This window comes from Poecilia reticulata, chromosome 6, assembly GCF_904066995.2.
Source record: "Poecilia reticulata chromosome 6, P_reticulata-male-v2, whole genome shotgun sequence".
Classification (NCBI taxonomy): domain Eukaryota; kingdom Metazoa; phylum Chordata; class Actinopteri; order Cyprinodontiformes; family Poeciliidae; genus Poecilia; species Poecilia reticulata.
This window is the reverse complement of record NC_088835.1, coordinates 27,836,786-27,854,717: the sequence shown is the minus strand read 5'-3', so window position 1 is coordinate 27,854,717 and position 17,932 is coordinate 27,836,786. Positions and strand designations below refer to the sequence as shown.

At 37.5% G+C, this 17,932-nt stretch overlaps 1 protein-coding gene and 2 long non-coding RNA genes across 5 annotated transcripts; 1 reads left to right on the top strand and 2 right to left on the bottom strand.

Annotated features, from left to right (window-relative positions):
- The first annotated feature begins 30 nt into the window (after window positions 1–30).
- On the top strand, window positions 31–17,541 carry nox5 (NADPH oxidase, EF-hand calcium binding domain 5). Of its 3 annotated transcripts, none has more exons than XM_008412643.3 (17): window positions 31–748; window positions 4,394–4,528; window positions 5,141–5,291; window positions 6,119–6,329; window positions 6,394–6,631; window positions 7,741–7,894; window positions 8,761–8,933; window positions 9,934–10,116; window positions 10,703–10,835; window positions 11,026–11,168; window positions 11,729–11,857; window positions 12,407–12,451; window positions 13,378–13,502; window positions 13,855–13,939; window positions 14,031–14,130; window positions 15,277–15,443; window positions 17,132–17,541. In XM_008412643.3, the coding sequence occupies exons 2-17, from the start codon at window positions 4,409–4,411 to the stop codon at window positions 17,261–17,263; spliced, it is 2,289 nt and encodes a 762-aa protein (XP_008410865.1). In that variant the 5' UTR covers window positions 31–748; window positions 4,394–4,408; the 3' UTR covers window positions 17,264–17,541. The 3 variants fall into 3 exon arrangements, with proteins under 3 accessions (XP_008410865.1, XP_008410864.1, XP_081464422.1); XM_008412642.3 differs by having other exon boundaries at window positions 11,729–11,920; XM_081608296.1 differs by lacking the exon at window positions 31–748 and having other exon boundaries at window positions 777–4,528; window positions 11,729–11,920.
- LOC145552026 (uncharacterized) lies at window positions 7,665–8,868 on the bottom strand. Its single transcript, XR_014087963.1, has 2 exons — window positions 8,734–8,868; window positions 7,665–7,860 (listed from the first exon to the last, which is right to left on the bottom strand). It is a non-coding gene; the product is annotated as an uncharacterized LOC145552026 (long non-coding RNA).
- Window positions 11,110–17,127, bottom strand: LOC145552027 (uncharacterized). The gene is made up of 3 exons (XR_014087964.1): window positions 17,037–17,127; window positions 11,714–11,879; window positions 11,110–11,237 (listed from the first exon to the last, which is right to left on the bottom strand). It is a non-coding gene; the product is annotated as an uncharacterized LOC145552027 (long non-coding RNA).
- Window positions 17,542–17,932: the final 391 nt, after the last annotated feature.

Below are 17,932 nucleotides of genomic sequence, written 5' to 3'. Positions count from 1 at the left end.
CGTGTTAAAAGTAAGACTGGAGTATATTGGCTGAAAAACGTTTCATATCAGTTGATATCAATAATTATTATTTTATTTGTTTTAAATATCTGAAATATAGCCAAACTGGTGATGTGAACTTTCCTCTTTTATACAGTTTCCCTCCACGCTGTTGTTTTTATTTTTAAGCCTTTTTGAGAAATAGTGGCGAAACCTGAAACTGCTGCTGCACAAGTTACTCAACAAGTTGTTGCTAGGCAACCAAGGAGAGAGCGTGTTAGTTGATGTCACCAACCCAGCCTACATCTCCCAGAATGCTTTTGGTTCTGGACCAGAGTTCAGTGGATATTGCATAGATTGAATATTCAATATATAGAGTTGAATATTCTATATATTGTTATACACATATTGATCACATGACTATCACAATATATATTTTTATTGATTTACTGTCCAGCACTAAGTTTGAATTAAATAATTTAATCAGTGAATAGATTTTCTGGGATTGTTTTACGAAGCTGTAGGAAAGTTTAGAGCAGCAGCGGTTTTCTTTTCCTATGTCGAAAGGGAGAGCTGCAGATTAGGCTGCGTGTGTGTGTGTGTGCGTGTGTGTGCATGTGTGTGTCAGGCAGCGGCGGCTCAGCGGGCGGCAGGATGTCGGCTGCAGCTGACTCGCCTCAGAACAGCAGCAGGAGAAGCAGAACCAGACGGAGGAGATCCGGAGCAGCAGCAGAACCCGAGCCGGACGGAGCCGTTTCCACTGCAGCAGGTAAAACTGACCTGAGAACAGTTTCCCTCTGAGAATAGAGCAGATTCAGTTGCTTTCACTGCAAAAGGTACTACTTAAATAAATAAAAGACTCAATAGCAAGAAATAAAATGCAGATAAAGAGTTGAATAGTTGCAGTACATTTCTGGTGGGTTTGGTGCAGAATAAAAATGACACTACGAAGTTTTTTGAAAAAGTAACTGAAGAAAATGTTCTGCTGGATCTACTGTGGATTTCTCTATAGCTCTGGAAGAACTTGTTTGTGATCTCTAACTTCTCATCACTAATTTCTTTTTTCATTTTCAGTTAAATCTGCATTCAGTGAAGTTTGCAGACTAATTAAAAGTTAGTCTAACCATAATGTCATTATTTATCCTTTATTTATGGTTTTTCTGCTCTTAAAATATCAGATTAAACATTTTTAATTCCCCAGTTATCCTAAAAAAAGTCAGAAATATTTTGGTTTTATTTTCCTCCTTTTAAACTTTTCTCCAAACATCTTCCAATGCCCGTTTTTCTAATTAGCGCTGTTGCAAAGCTGGAAGAAATCAAAAATTTTATGTTTTAATACAGAAAATTAAAACTTATGTTACTACCTGAAGGACTGTGAATCAAATATCGGATTGAATAATAAATTCAACAGGATTTCTGTTTCCCAAAGCAAAACCAAACTATCATCAGTAAACATAATCAGCTGTATTGATCAGAGTTTTTTGGAAATAAAGACATAAGGAGCGTTCCTGGTTCTGGTGTCAATGGCGGCGGTGTAGTCTGCAGCTGATGTTGCCATGACAACGGCCTGCTCTTTGGTGTCGAACCGAAGGACGATCAGCTGGTGCTGAAGGCTGAGCGAACCGCAGCAGCAGATCGTCTCTGAGAACAGTTTCGAGTAGTGACTCAAACAATCAACCAATTCACGATTAACTGTCGATTGCTGGTTTATTAATTTAGAATTAGTTCCAATCAATTAACTTCCGTTCAGACCGCCTTTTAGTGTTGTAGTTTGGCCGCCGTCCAGCAGAGGGCGCTGCTGGTCATCAAACGGAGCCAATTGATCGATACAGAAACAAAGATGGCGGCCAGACCAGAAACGGCCCAAACTGAGTCCGGTGTTTGATGCAAAATGCACTTTATGCAGTTCTGTTTAGAAATATAAACACTCGACAAGCTGCTTAAGTAAAGTTTGATCTTACTATCGCTCATTCAGCCGAGCTGCTTGTTAGAGCGGGGTTATTAAAGTTTTAATAACATGTTGACGATAAGATCAATCAACTTAGCATCCCAAGTTCGAAGTATTGATTATTGATGAGTCGGAATATGTTCAGCTGTAGACAGAACCGAGTTGCTATGATTATGCTAGATCTATCTAGTCTGCTAGATGCAGAACAAGATGATTATCAAACGGCTGGACTGTTATTGGAGAAAAGAAGAAAATGTAATGAGGACATGAGGTGAACAGATGAACGGTGCGATATTTAAATTGAAATATTTTTCTTTCAAAGAATTCAAACAGGGAGTTTTAACAGTTTCCCAAAGCAATTCCTGGTGGATGATCATGACTGAGTGGTGCTGAAAATTGCCTGCATTGTGTCATTGATTTTGGAGCAAAAAGCGTTTGTTTGGAGGCGCAGCTTTATAACTGATATCTATATATTTGACCCTACATGGATTTGAGAAAATTATCTTGTTGTAACTTTCAAACCATCATTGGTAAAAAATTATCAGTCAGGAGTGCTGACATGTTTTCCATACACTTTCTGCCCTATAAAATAAGCCATGAGAGACAAAACAAAAGCTTTAAAAAAATATGCCAAATTTAAAATTGACAATAAAATGTCAAAAACAGAGTCTGAAAGTAAAAATCCTTAAAGGGGACCTATGATGCAAAAAACACGTTTTTTTTTTTTTGGTTTTGTTTCTTTACATTTTTGTCCAGTTCAAATTCAAATGCAATTCAAAAATATTTTATCCCAAAATGAAATTAAATATTATTGTAACAAATTTAATAAGTTATTGTTGAATAATAATAATTGGGTCTCAACTGCTTAAAAAAAAAGCCCAAGCACTTAAAAACATACCCAGCTATTGTTTTTAGTAATAAATTAAAGTTTATTTAGTTTTAAAAAATCTTATGAATGTAATATCACAAATCAGCAGGCACTGCAATTTACCTAGCCACCCCAGTGGAGCTCAGCCTGTTACCTAGCAACCCCAGTGGAGCTCAGCCTGTTACCTAGCAACTCCAGTGGAGCTCCTGCGCATTTCATCAGCTGGTTTTACCACTGCAATCTGGCTGCTGGAAGAGACAATTGTTTTGTTGATGACTTACCATCTGGAGACTACTTTCTGCATTCTTGATGGCTGTGCAGGAGGCTCCACTTCTGCTTTTCGGAGATGTATGGTTGTATAATTGTGCATCTGTTTGCAGCTAGTTTGACGTGCGAGTATAAACGTTGAGTTGGCCAGCAGCAGCTTATTTGGATTTAAAGTGACAAGATACCCTAAAACAACTCAGTCTGAAAGGATCTCAAAATAGGCAGAACTGACTAGACTAAATCTAAGGATGATTTTGTCCAAATCATTTACTGAACGTATTTTGTATTGCCCATAGACTGATCCAAACATGTTCAAGAAAGCATAAGTCACCTTATAAGCAGCTTTTTCACTGACAGATCCAGAAACATCAAAAGGTTTTTCATTTGCGTTGCTCATGTAGAACTGACTTAAATTTTGTTTCTGCACAGCTACAGTCTCCCTTCAGACACGCAGATCCACGGATCTCTGTTATCCAGAACAAAAACGTTGTTCCTGTGTGACCCGACCCTGAAAAAATGCGTGCTGAGTGTCGGTTCTGTTGCCAGCAGAAAAAAACCTACCTACACACTCAGGATGACGGCTGTGTGTTTTGGACTGTATTCAGCTCTTTACTCAGTTCACATGAGAAGGATTTGTTCTTCAAGAAAAAAAAACATTCAGATCCGATCACCTCCCCTATGTCGACATGTTCCTTAAACTACTGAATTTCTGTTTATTTTGAAAGAGAATCAGATTATAGCTGCTCTGTTCAAACACTGAAAGAAATGCAAACAGAAGAAATCATGTCAAACAGAATCTGACATTTTTTATGTTTAAACTAAACATTACATTCATTTTGGAATATTCAAATCCAAACTGTACTGTTGATAAATTATTATTAACCATTCATACACAATAATTCAAAGTTCCTTAGGCAAGTCAACTTTATTTATGTAGCATCTTATGTAGCAACTACAACTTAACATACTTAAAGATAAAACACATCAAAACAGATTGAGATTAAAAAGATTTAACTATCAAATTAAATGAAGTAAAAAAAAAAAACACAGTAGGGAGCAGCGTGAGATTGTATTTAATCAGGAAAGATGTTTAGTATTTTATACTTTAGGGAGATTATGTAGCAATTAGTAATAAAATAAAAGTGGCCCGAGATTGGCGCCATGAGGAACTCCACATTTTATTCTTTTTTGGTCACATTAGCAACTGGTCCCAGCCGGCAACGTAAAATCTCACACTTTTCTAGTCTGGATCAGTTTGAAGTGGGTCACCGTTGAAAAGTGAGATGAACGGATAGTGATGCCTGAAATGTTGGATAAATCTTTCTCCACAGTGAAGGGTTTTAATCATGAGTGTGGATGAAGATTCCCGCTGGCTGGAGTGGGTAAAAAAACAGTTTGAGACCATCGCTGGAGACGACAAAGAAATCGACATCGATGAGTTTAAAACTGCACTCAAAGTCAAAGAGGTAAGAAACAGCCTATAGCAAAACCTGATTTTACCAAAGGGCAAAAAGACAGGGTGGTCTTCTACTACCAGATAAGGTAATCAGGGTGTAGATGCACAAAAAAACTGAAAATACAAGATTTAAATCCACTATTTGTTTCTTTTCCTGCAAAAATTAATTGTGCAAGTTGTTTGGCATTGAAATGCTGAAGCTGTTATTTTGAATGTTTGTTCTTGTTCTTTTTCCATAAAAATATTTGGTTTCCATATATTAAAATTTAAAGCTGATCCCGGAATAAAATGGCACTATGTGGCTGGAAAATACATAATACTGCTTCTTTAATGATTTTTTTTCTAACTTTCTCACAGAAAGTTTGATCAGATGCTTCAGATTCTGATCCTGAGAAATATTCAGAAACATTTCAGTTCAAACTATGTTTATGCCCACAGTTTGATTTCCACCTCATGTACGGTTTGCACATCAAAGCGTAGATATTTCCGATATCTGCAGGGAGCACACAACCAAACTGATGCTGCTGTTGAAGGTTTTTTCATGTTCATGCTGCTTTATGATTGTTTCCAGGAAGTCTTGTGTTTTCACAGTTTGTTCTGAATATATTTTATTTGTTTCCAGTCTTTCTTTGCCGAGCGTTTCTTTGCTCTGTTCGACTCGGATGGCAGCGGGTCCATCAGTCTGGACGAGCTGCTCAAAGCTCTGAACCTCCTCATCCACGGCGACGAGACTGACAAGCTGCGCTTCCTGTTCCAGGTCTACGACGTCGACGGTGTGTTCGCACTATCGCCGTAAACAGTGGATGCAGGGCAGAGATGTACGACGGCGTATTAAGGCCTTTATAGATATGAATGAAGGAGGTGTAAATTTTAGGCAAAAATGTTTAGATTTATCTCAGAAATTTTCTAGAACATGGAAATTTCTGACTTTGAAAAGCCAAAAACAGCCAACTTTGAAAATAAAAAATGTTCATGTCTTTCTACATTTCTGAGAAATCTTAAAATTTCACAAAAAAAAAATCTCAAATTTTTCTTTTCAAGCTCAAAAATGTTATTTTTTCTTGCAAATTTCTAAGATTTAAATTTTTTTCTTGCAAATTTTCAGTTTTCAAAGTTCAGTAATTTACCTGCTTTTTTTCTAGAAAATGTATATTATTAATCTCAAAATTTAAATGTTTTTCTTGCAAATATTTCTACTTTTCAAGCACAGAAATCTATAACTTTTTTCTAGAAAATTCTTTGGTTAATCTCACAATTTCAGATTTTTTTTTTTTATCAGAAATGTTCAACTTTCGGAACTCGGACCTGATTTTATGTTTGCTAATTTTTGACTATTCAGGGTCAGAAATGTCCTTATTTTTCAAGAAAATTTCTAAGATAAATACAGAAATGTAAACGTTTCTCTTGCAAAGTTTTGACTTTTCAAGCTCATAAATGTTCTTACTTTTTCTAGAAAATGTCTGAGTTTAATATCAAAATTTCCAATTTCTTTCTTGCAAATTGTTAACTTTTGGATTTCATAAATTTCCTTGTTTTTTCTAGAAATTTTCTGAGTTTCTTGGCAGAAAGGTAAAATGTTGTGTTTGTTTCGTGCCAACAGGCAGCGGTTCGATCGACCCGGACGAGCTGAGAACGGTTCTGAAGTCGTGTCTGCAGGAGAGCGCCATCTCTCTGCCAGAAGAGAAACTGGACGACCTGACGCTGGTTCTGTTCGAGTCCGCCGACAAAGACAGCAGCGGCTCCATCACCTTCGAAGAACTGAAAGCTGAGCTGGAGAACTTTCCGGAGGTGATGGAGAATCTGACCATCAGGTGAGCGCGTTGTTTTCTGCTCTGTGATGTCATAAAGATGGGTGTTGATAGCTGTCCTCCACAGCGCCGCTAACTGGCTGAAACCGCCGGATCAGGAGCAGAAGAAGTCTCAGACGCCCCGGTACCTGACCCGAGCCTACTGGCAGAACAACAGCCGGAAGCTCCTGTTCCTGTGCGGCTACGTTCTGCTCAACCTGATGCTCTTCGTCGCTGCCATGTTGTACCACCGCAAAGGTGGCGGCTGGTTCATGCTGGCCAAGGGCTGCGGCCAGTGTCTGAACTTCAACTGCACCTTCGTGATGGTACGGCAGAAATATTGTCACCAGCTAGCGCCTTTTCTACTTAAATATAACAAATACTGACATTATTTCTGCTAAGGCTGTTAGGGTAGGTCAACAGCTGAAATGACTGTTTCAGATTGCAGAAAATGGAGAATGGAAGACAATTAGAGCCACTAAAAAAAGAAATTAAATGCTGATTTTTACTCTGAATCTTGATCTTAACAATATAATTCTTCAGAATTCTGACTTAGTCTTAGAATTCAGAATTTTTCCTCAGAATTCTGAGAATTTTTTCCTCTAGAATTCTGACTTTAACCCCAGAATTCTCTTTTTCTTAGAATTATTTTTTTCCTGAGTTCTGAAATTTCTTACTAGAACTTAGATTTTTTCCTCAAAATTCTGACTTTTTAAATCAGAATTCAATTTTTTTTTCAAAATTCAGATATTTTACTTACGAATTATAACTATTCCCCTTAGAATTTTGACATTTTTTTCCTCAAAATTCTGAATTTTTTCACAAAATTAAGATTTTTTTTTCTCCAAATTGTGACTTTTTCCTTCATAATTATAACTTTTAGTCTCAGAGTTATGACTTTAGACAACAAATTCTTATTCGGTGTCAATATATATCAAAATCCAAATAAATAGCTCAACATTCTTAGGTGCATGTCAGATATGTTGCTTGTACATGAAAAATAATCACATAATCTTTTCTTCCTTGTTACAGGATTTGTAAACCTGCACTTTATCCACACTGAAAGCCCATCTCAGATTTACTTGGTAGATTTTACGGCTAGATTTGTCTGATGGTTCATAAATAGTTTTTATTCTGAGAAAAGTCAAGACTCTGTGATTGTTTTTCTTCACCTGATCATCAGGCGTCTGGAACCTGTGGCTCCAAAGCCTCCAGTGGCTCTTTGGACATTCCACAATGGCTCCTAATAACATGGCTGAAATAGTGAAGAACTAACTAATGTTTTTTTAATACCTAAAAGTACATTTTAGTCTAATAAAACAATTGCATCGAATTTCCACTAAACACACACCAAGTAGGTCTGTCTAGGTTGAGGTTTAATGAGCCTCCAGCTCATCTGAATCAGTTTTCTTAGCTTGTGTTTGTGTGTTTCCAGGTTTTGATGCTGCGCCGCTGTCTGACGTGGCTCCGGGCCACCTGGGTCGTTAGAATCCTTCCTCTGGACCAGAACATCCTGCTGCATCAGATCGTCGGCTACGCCATCCTCTTCTTCACACTAGTGCACACAGCGGCACACGTCATCAACTTTGGTACTCAGCATAAACATGACCACCTGATCGATCAATAATGAGTTTTTTCAGGGTTTCCTCGCATCCTTATGATGTATAAAGTCTAAAATCTATGTATCTAAATTAAGGCTTTAAGGGTTTTAAATTGATTTCTTAAAAGTAAGTTGCCTTTTAACATGTTAATCACGGATCTTAAATTTTGACTATTTGATCTTGGATTTTGTATGTATTTTTTTTCTTTGAGGTAGGACGAAATATTAGGGCCACATTAAGTAAATAAAAAGAATAAAATTACAAGAATAAAGTGATGAGAGCAAAGTCGAAATAATACAAGAATAAAGTAATAATTATACAAGTCGTAAAAACACGAGAATAAAGTCATAGATTGAAAATAAAGTTGTAGTATTACCAAAATAAAGTCGTAATGCCTCGAGAATAAAGTCGTAATTTTGCTACTTTATTCTCTACTTGACTATTCTCGTACGTTATTCTTGTAATAGGACTTTATTCTCATAATATTATGACATTATTTTTTTATTTTCTTACTTTATTCTCATTATTTTATTATTTATTTTAAGGTTTGAGTGGCATTCAGGCATATTCGTTGTGTTTTTATGTTGTGACTAATTTTGTGAGTTGAGGCGACCGTTAACTGACTGCTAGCATACTCTTGCTAACTATAGGTGGCTAGCTTGATAGCTTATTTGCGTTTATCACGCAAGTTTACTGGACAAAATTCGTACATTTCAGTGGAGATATAGATCTTAAATTCTACTCATAACTGTTTTTAAACGTTTTAAAATGTTAAATTTGATTTGGTGAAACCTGCAGAAACTGTTTTTACAAGAAGCTAATTATACCTGTTGTTCTGACGCCGTGTATCTCAGCCCAGAAGTCGCAAAGCGGGGGGTTCAGTCTGTGGGAGTACCTGCTGACCACCAGGCCGGGGATCGGCTGGGTAAAAGGGACGGCGTCGCTGACCGGGGTCATCCTACAGCTGCTGATCTGCCTCATGGTGTTCTGCTCCAGCACCTTCGTCCGTCGCAGCGGACACTTCGAGGTCTGAATCTGTAAAAACTTAGCCTGGCCTTTGAAATCCTATTCCGCTCGCTCGATTAAAATCTCGCTTCACAGACAGCTTGGGCTTTCTCCCGTTTACAAGGATTCCCTCCGGTAGATTTTTTTTACGGAGCCAGTCAGCGAACAGAAGAAAAATGTTGTGACTGATGACATTGACTTTCTTTGTCTATCTGTAGTTTTTGCGAGTTTTAGCCGTTCAGTTTGTGATTGTCATACTTCCAAATATTTAATTAACTTTAACAGCCATCTTGTTCCACAGTGGAGGATGGTTGTTTATGCAATTTCTGGTAAACTTCATGGATTCCAACTGGCACTTTACACTCACCATGGCCAAAAAAGTTGCTGAGTTGGTAACAGTGGGCTAGCTATTATAGTTAACTGCAAACATGCAGACATGACCTGGTGGTCAGTCAAACCTCTCTCACAGGAGAGCAGAAGAGGACAGAGATTGATTTTTAGACCTTTGCCAAGTTAGATAAGATTGGGGGATAAGATCAGTTTCACATGTCAGTATTGGGCGATCACCAATCTCCCAAAATAAAGGAAATCAGCAAAGATTAATTGGTGCACTCCTGTTGTTAACGATAAAATATTCTCATTAATTGTAGTACCCTTCATCTGAACCCAAGTGATTTGTATCACTGAACTGCTCACAGTGACTGCATTGAATCATATTTTCAAATTTATGGATTCATCTTTTTTGAACAATGGAAAAATATAATATAAATAACAATCCAGAGAATAGAGACAGTTTTTGATAGATCAAAAATACTATGATAAGGAATTTATCACAATAAATGGTAGACAATAAAAATTTCCTGTAAATCCCCACCCCACCACTGGGTAACATTTAAAACTTCAACAGACTCCAGGAAGCAATTGTTTCTTAACAGCTCAGAAAAACTAGTTTGCTTCATGACTCTTTCAACAGCTGATTATCTTTGTACTTTTCTGATCTCTACCTGTTGTGTCTCTTCCAGGTGTTCTATTGGACTCACCTGTCCTACATCTGGGTCTGGATCCTCCTCATCATTCATTGTGCAAACTTCTGGAAGTGGTTTGTGGTTCCAGGCTTCGTCTTCCTGCTGGAGAAGATCGTGGGAATCGCCGTGTCTCGTATCGGAGGCCTTTACATCGTAGAAGTCAACCTGCTGCCGTCCAAGGTGCACAAAACAAACATCCACTCTAGTGGTTTCCTGAAGTGATTACAGGCAACAAAAATAAGACTTTTGATTTTAAAATCCTGAAATTTGTACAAAAAAAAAATATTTTTTAGAATCTGCACATGCAATATGCAGTTTACTGGACAAAATGTGTACATTTCAGTGGAGATTTACCAAATACAAGTCATTTTTTTGTCCATTTTTTTCCTCTTATTCACATTTTTTCCCTTTGTTTTTCCCCTTTTTTATTTTCCCTTTTCTGTTCTTATTAGCTATTTTTCATTCATTTTTCTACTTTTCCCCCTTTCTAGTTTTTCCTTTCTATTTTTTCCTTTATTTTATTTTATTTCTTTTTTCCCATGTTCCCTTTTCCCCCTTTTTAAAATCTTTTTAATAGCACAATTTGACAAGTTCTGATATCTTTGGTTAATTTTAAATGCGTAGTAAATGTTAACCACAAAAATCTGTTTTTGCTTAACAATATAATATAATTCGCATATGTTAAGTAGCAGAGATCAAGCTGATCATGTTTAAACCCATCTCCTCTTGCATTTTCCTGTTTGCTCCCTGTTCCTGAATTAAACAGGTGACTCACCTGGTGATCAGGCGTCCCCAGTTCTTCCAGTTTAAACCTGGAGATTACATCTACATCAACATCCCTGTGATCGCCAAGTACGAGTGGCACCCGTTCACCATCAGCAGCGCCCCCGAGCAGCCAGGTGTGAACAGACATTCGCCCCCTTTCTCATTAAAATTCACCTAAGTCCTTTCAGGAAGTCAAACTTTTCTGAAGTTTAAATTCTCAGCAGGTCACATTCACAGTTTTGAAATTTGTTTGAATTTTGTCACCAAATACATCAAATAAATGTACAGTTTTATCATTGTCTGTTCATGACCTCTGACCTGCAGACACCATGTGGCTACATGTGCGCTCCATGGGCCAGTGGACCAACCGGCTGTACGAATACTTCAGGCAGCCGGAGAGCCAGGCGGTTTGTCCCAAGCGGCTGGCCACCAGTCTGAGGAAGCGGCACCAGGAGAAGAGGCAGCAGGTAGGAACATCTGGACGCTCTGCGGGTGGTTCCAGTTGTACCCAGAACTGGGAAATTCCAACTTCCCAGCTGGGAAAAAATTAACGCATTACATCTCTGAAAAGCAGAAGTAGAGCCTTCTGCACAACCAACAAGAATGCAGCAAGTAGTTTATGGATGATAAGTCAACAACAAAGCACTTGTCTTTTCCAGCAGCCATTGTACGGCACATACAGCAGTAAGCCAGCTGACGAAAGGAGCTGGAGCTCACTTTGGGTTGCTAGGTTACGGGTGGAACTCTGCTGGGTTTGCTGGGTAACGGACAGTGCCTGCTGATTTGTGACATTACATTATGAAGGTTTTTGAAACAAGTAAACAACAGCTCAATGTTTTTTTAATTGCTGTGCTGTTTTTAGAAGCAATTGAGACCAAATTGTTGTTATTCTACAATAACTCCTTAATTAAAAGAATTATAACATTTACTTTCCCTTTGGGATAATAAAGTATTTTTGAATTTTATTTGAATTAAACTGGACAATAACTGAAACGCAGTATTTATCACTGACCTCTGTGCTCCTCAGACGAACCAGATGTTCCTCTCCTCAGAGTCACAGAAAGCCGTGGCTTCGAACCAGGATGACACCATCAAGCTGACGATGTTCCGGCAGAACGGGTCGCAGTCCGGATCGGCTTCGGACCCAGAGACTCAGGTGGAGTTTCCTCTGGAGGAGCCTGTGCTGACAGAGAGAGGAGAGGTCCCACCGCTCAGAGAGGTCAGAGCTGCTGATTGGCTGGATAACAGTACCGGTTCTGCGACAGATCCGAAGGAGAGGAGCCGTTATGCTGGAGGGTTTTATGTTTTTTGTGCCTCTAACATTCAAAATTACACACTGAAACACTGCAGCCTTTTAAAATGGTTCCTCGTTTAAAAGCATCCCTCTGTCAGCATCGCTGTTCATAGAAGATCTCAGATCTGAGAAACACACCAATAGTTCTGATTAAAAACTGATTAAAATCTGATTTCACCTAAAGTTTAAATGTAAACAAGTGAAAAAAACATATTTGGTTTATTAGTATCAACTGACATCCATCCATCATCATCCTACAAACATGTTTACATTACAGCATAATAATCTGCAATGAATCTGTACAGTGAATTGTTTTGCTGCAGTGTAAACTGTAAAACAAAATCCTGTCTAGTTTATTTAAAGACATTTTAACTCTCAGGTCTGATTCTATGCTCCTTGTTTTACCTGCAGGTTTCTGCCAAGTCTGGTGAGAATCACCGATTCTGCAACATAAAGGTACCAACCTGATAACTCTGATAAATCCACCAACCTTTGCACTGTTCATGTCCAGTCAAAAGGGTGAAGATGGATGTAAACCTACAGAAAATATCCCTCCCTATCTCTGCTTTATGATGCTGCTGCTTGGTGTTTGGATGGTTTACACTGTTATGCCAAACTGTTGCAGCTCATTTAAATTTTGTTTCATTACAACCAGAGACTCCAATGTGTTTTATTAGTATTTTATATGATAGAGCAACACAAACGGCTGAATAACTGTGCAGTGTTAACAAGATAACAGTGATGTTGGAACGTCACAAAACGTGCATCTGTCAGGGCAGATGATTCTGAGTACAGATGCACCGATACGATATTGGTAATTGTATCGATCTTGATATTGAGAAAAATTCTAGATTGAGTATCAGTGACAATGTTCCCGATCTGTATTAGCAGATCTATTCAGTGTAAATCTATGCTTTGTGTTCTGCGTGACGCCATGCTTTATTTATTTATTTATTTATTTATTTATTTATTTATTTATTTTACCTTACATTTAAAATTCCTTATTACACTTTCTGAACCATTTGAAGGAAGATTTGTTGCAGTTTAATTTTACGTTTGACCAAGGTAAATAATATTGTTTTCATCAGTTTTAGTGTCTTTAATATTTATTTTACATTGGATGTTGTACTCATAATTGCACTGTCTGAACAAATTAAGGTTGTTTTTACATGTTTGACCAAGCTTGTGAAGCTGTTGGTGTATTTAAGAATGTAATAAATAAATTGGTAATTCAGTGCATTTATGTCTGTTTAAAAAAAATAAGCATTTCAAGCCAACTCAGTGATGTATCGGCTGGTGCCAAACCTCAGATATCGGTATCAAATGTGAAGAAAGTGTATCGGTGCATCCTGAGTTCTGAATGTGTTTGTTTTATGCGTCAGTGTTACGTAGACGGACCGTACGGAACTCCGACCCGGCAGATCTTCGCCTCGGAACACGCTGTGCTAATCGGAGCAGGAATAGGAATCACACCTTTCGCCTCCATCTTGCAAAGCATCATGTACCGGTGAGAAAACCCTCAAACACTCGGTCCATGCCCAGTCCTCTGGTTATACTGGTTACACTGGTAGAGAGCACACAGAGCTACTAATTAAACCATTTTACCATCCAGCCATCCATCCGCTCTCTCTTTTTTTCCACTGAAGTTTTCACTCGCCTCCACTTTTCCATTACATCTCTTTCAACCTGACCTCTAAAGCTGCTCAAAGATCTGCTTGATGATGTTCATCATCTCCTATAATAAACATTGAATCCAGATTCAGAGTGGAGTTATCACATTTCGTCTAGGCAGGGCTTCCCGTCTGCTCTGATGTTAATGAGAGCCACCTGTCTCTTACCTGGTTGTTGTTCTACCTCAGGTACCGCATGAGAAAGCACACCTATCCCAACTGTAGCTCCACAGGGTGTGAAAACGTTAAAGACAGCGACATGAGGCTGCGTAAAGTAAGAACACGTCATCCTGCAGTCTGTTCAGAGACATTAACATGTCCGATCTGATGGAGCGGCCGTGTTTCCATCTGCTTCCACTCTGCAGGTCGACTTCATCTGGATCAATAGAGACCAGAAGTCCTTTGAATGGTTCGTTAGTCTGCTGACAAAGCTGGAGATGGAGCAGGCCGACGGGGAGCCGGAGGGTGAGAGTAAAACTGTAGCTGGTCACAAAAAATGAGCTGATTGTGAACTAAACTGCAGGGCTGAAGAAAGAATGGATCCAGATGTTAGCATGTTATGAAAACAATTAAAAAACGTACAATTAATTGTCAATTAAAGATCTAATAAATTAAAATTTGTTTCAGTCCATTGACGTCTTTTAGTCTTGTAGTTTGGCCGCCATCCAGCAGAGGGCGACGATGGTCATCCTTAAGCGCAGCCGTTAGGAACAAAGATGGCGGCCATACCAGAACGTGAAAGGGACGGTCCAAATAGAGTCCGGTTTGGGATTAAAAAAAAAAGCACTTTATGTAATTCTGTTTAGAAATATTTGTAACTTTAATAGCGCTTATTCAGCCGCTTATTCAGCCGAACTGCAACGGAGCGTCAACTTCTCAATTAAAAATTACTGACGTGTTCCGAAGGTTAGAATATGATGATAGAAAAGCGAAGTAGATGATGGAGAAAAGATGTAACATGATGGAAAAAAACACGATGCCAATAATCAAGGATTTAACATTCCTTCATGGCCAACCACAGTTCTGTATGAATATTTCTGTTCATTGGGGAAATAAGTGTTTAATATATTTCATTTTAAGTTTTTTATTTTTCTATTCAGCAATATGTATAACAAGTTCCTGTTTTGCTATATTTTACAAATATGTCTAAGTTTATTAATGTGAGAAAATCACAGTTTTCTGTTTATTCAGTCAGTGTTAATACAGCTGACAAAAATATAATAAAATTTAATGTGTTTTTTAAAATTTAACATATATTCTAAAAAAAAGAAAAAAGCCCTTTATGTTGTGGAAAGACGATCATCTCTTAACACAAACGCATAAACTCAAGTTTTTAAGAAAATAGCAGCTTATCGATTAATTGTTAGTGATAAGATCAGGCAGCTTTAGATGAACGTATTAGCTGATACCTTGCATTCTTATCAACACCATATTTTATAATAAATCTGAAATAAATGATGATAATTTGTTTTAATTGTGTTATTGGTCTAATTTCACAGCACCAGCTCAGGTTTCATTGACTCATAAATGTCCATATTGTTGCATCGTTTTGTTATGAGTCTCATCTCCTCAGGTGAAGTCGGGTTTATTAACACAGCTGCTGTTTGCCAGGCCAGTTCCTGGAGATGCACATGTACATGACCTCAGCGCTCAGCAAGAACGACATGAAGGCCATCGGCCTGCAGATGGCGCTCGACCTTCTGGCCAAGAAAGAGGAGAAAGACTCCATCACAGGCCTGAGGACCAGAACTCAGCCAGGCCGACCCAAATGGGAGAAGGTGAGAATCCATCTGAGGATGATGATGATTCACATTTTAGTCAAATTATTAGTTTATGTCTGACATCACAACAAAAAATGAAAGGTTTTGTTCCTGGCAGCCATTCCACTGTTCTGCAGCTTTTAGATTCACTTATTCTGGATCAAATAAATGGTTAATGACCAGGCCTTTGTAAAAGTTGCCGACAATCCAGGTAGGAAATTCTGCGTTTTGTTCAGGTGCGTAGGAGAAGCGATGCATCCAAAAGTTTCAGTTTGACCCTGAAGGACCAGAATTAGCTTTACTTCATTGTGACTTTGATTGTCAAATTCAATTCATTTTAATTATCTTTGAGTGAATATGCTAATATTTATTAGGTATTATTAGTTAAATATTGCTTACTTTTTATTAGTTATAAGTAGTAGTTTTTTCATCCTTTGATTAATTTTTAGGTGCAGAATTCAAAGAGGTCAAACTATTGTATTGTGATCATGTATACATACATCAATTGGATAATGAATACTTAGTAGGAAATGCCATTAACAAAATGTATTAAATTATTGTGACTGGTGTTTTTTCCAACTTTTGCTGTTTCTGTCTTGCGGAATACCATTAGTGCCGCCAGACGAAATATAGAGAATTATTTGCTGACAGCTGACGTAAACTGCCTGCGTGGGGAGAAAAAAATCAATTTCACATCAGTTTCAGAGGCTAATAAGTAGAATTATTAACACGAAAACAAATAAAATTATGTCTATAATTTTAGTATATTTTAATTTATAAATATGATAGAGTTCTAGTTAATTATAGTTTTCCCCCATTAATTACCATTTTCATTTATTCCAGTTAATAAAAATGTTTTCTCAATTTCAGTTTCTGTTAGTTTAACTATAATAATCTTGGTCAGCAATCCAGTTTTATCTGTTAAAGAAAAAAAAATCAATTGTTTTCATCCACAGAATGTTTGAAAAACAACAAAACACTTGTCTTTTCCAGCAGCCATTGTACAGCGGTAAAACCAGCTGACCAAAACTGCTGGAGCTCCGTTTGGGTTACCGGGTAACGGGCTGGGTATTGCTAGGTGAGGGGCAACGCCCAGCCCTGTTGATTTTGTTGCGGCTCATTTTCCAGACACCAAAAAACATGAACCTGTTGCTAAAAGATAGATGGGTGTTTTTTATAAGCAGATACACTGTTTTTACAAAGTGGAAGTATAAAAAGTTCACAATGTGAATTTTACACAATATGTCCCCTTTAAGTGGACATATTCATCCAAGAACCATTTCTTAATTCAGTCCAACCTGGTCACGAAGAAAGTCATAATATTCCTGCAATACTTCTGATATTATTTCGACTTTATTCTCATAATAATATGACTTGTAATTTTGACTTTATACTCATAATTTTATATTTTTTAATACTCTAATACTCCATTGTAGTGTGTGAGAGTTTTCAAAACATAAAATTTTGTTGCATCTCAGTTCAATTTGTCCCTGCTATGGAATACTATTTTACTGTTAGGAATAACAGTAAAATATGATGTCATATATAATAGTGAATTGAAACTGTACATTTATCTCCAAGGTGTGGTGCTGGAAAAGATTGAAAACTTACCTTGTAAAATGCTTGAAAAGTTCTTGAATTTTGCTGTGGGGAAAGTGAACAAACCATCAGTCAGGTCTTCTGTTGTTTGTGTTTCCGTTTGTCAGGTTTTCCAGAAACTGTCCGAGGAAAACAAAGGAAAAGTTCACGTGTTTTACTGCGGCGCTCCGGCTCTGGCTAAAGTCATCAAAGCTCAGTGTGAACACTTCGGCTTCAACTTCTACAAGGAAAACTTCTGACGACGTCTCTGTTCATTTGGTTTTATATTTCTATGAGGACAAAACCTGACATGGTGGGACTGCAGTTTGCTAAAGGAAGCAAACTGCAGTCCCACTAAAAATTTAAGACTTATCTAGACTTAGAGTTAAGTTTTAGTTAGATTTAATGTAGGGATTCGGTTATGATGCTTACTGTAAATGGAATGTCTCTGTTTGTATCCCAAAATATAAATCATAATTGTTCAAAATCAAAATTTATTTTCTATTTGAAAAAAATAATAAAAACCATGAGCCATAAATCTCAGAGTCAGCCATTTGTTACAGCTAGTCTTTGTTAAATTCAATAAATGGATAAATTACACACATTGATTCAGTCTACTTTAAGCATTTCTTTTCCTGGTATAATGCCTTGTCTCTCACTCCTCGCAAAGCTGTCATCCCAGTAAGCTGCCTACAACACGCTTTCTTCCACGCTTTTTCCTTCCACTCAACTTTCTACCTCTATGTTTGAAACAGCATAGTAAAGAACAGCTTCTTGTGGTGACTCACCCTCATTGTGAAAGTCCATAGCATAATTTTGTAATCCACAAATCGTTTGAGTGTATTACTAAAATAAAGTAACTTTTAATGCTAATCTAATTATTGGAATTGACTTGGATCTATTCATATGTAGGTTAGTTAAAATAAACT

Bases quoted from the DNA above. Each gene is read 5' to 3' on its own strand.
- nox5 (XM_008412642.3), top strand. From the start codon at position 4,409: ATGAGTGTGGATGAAGATTCCCGCTGGCTGGAGTGGGTAAAAAAACAG. The intron at 10,836-11,025 runs GTGTGAACAGAC...TCTGACCTGCAG, and splicing joins CAGCGCCCCCGAGCAGCCAG to ACACCATGTGGCTACATGTG. The intron at 13,503-13,854 runs GTGAGAAAACCC...GTTCTACCTCAG, and splicing joins TTGCAAAGCATCATGTACCG to GTACCGCATGAGAAAGCACA.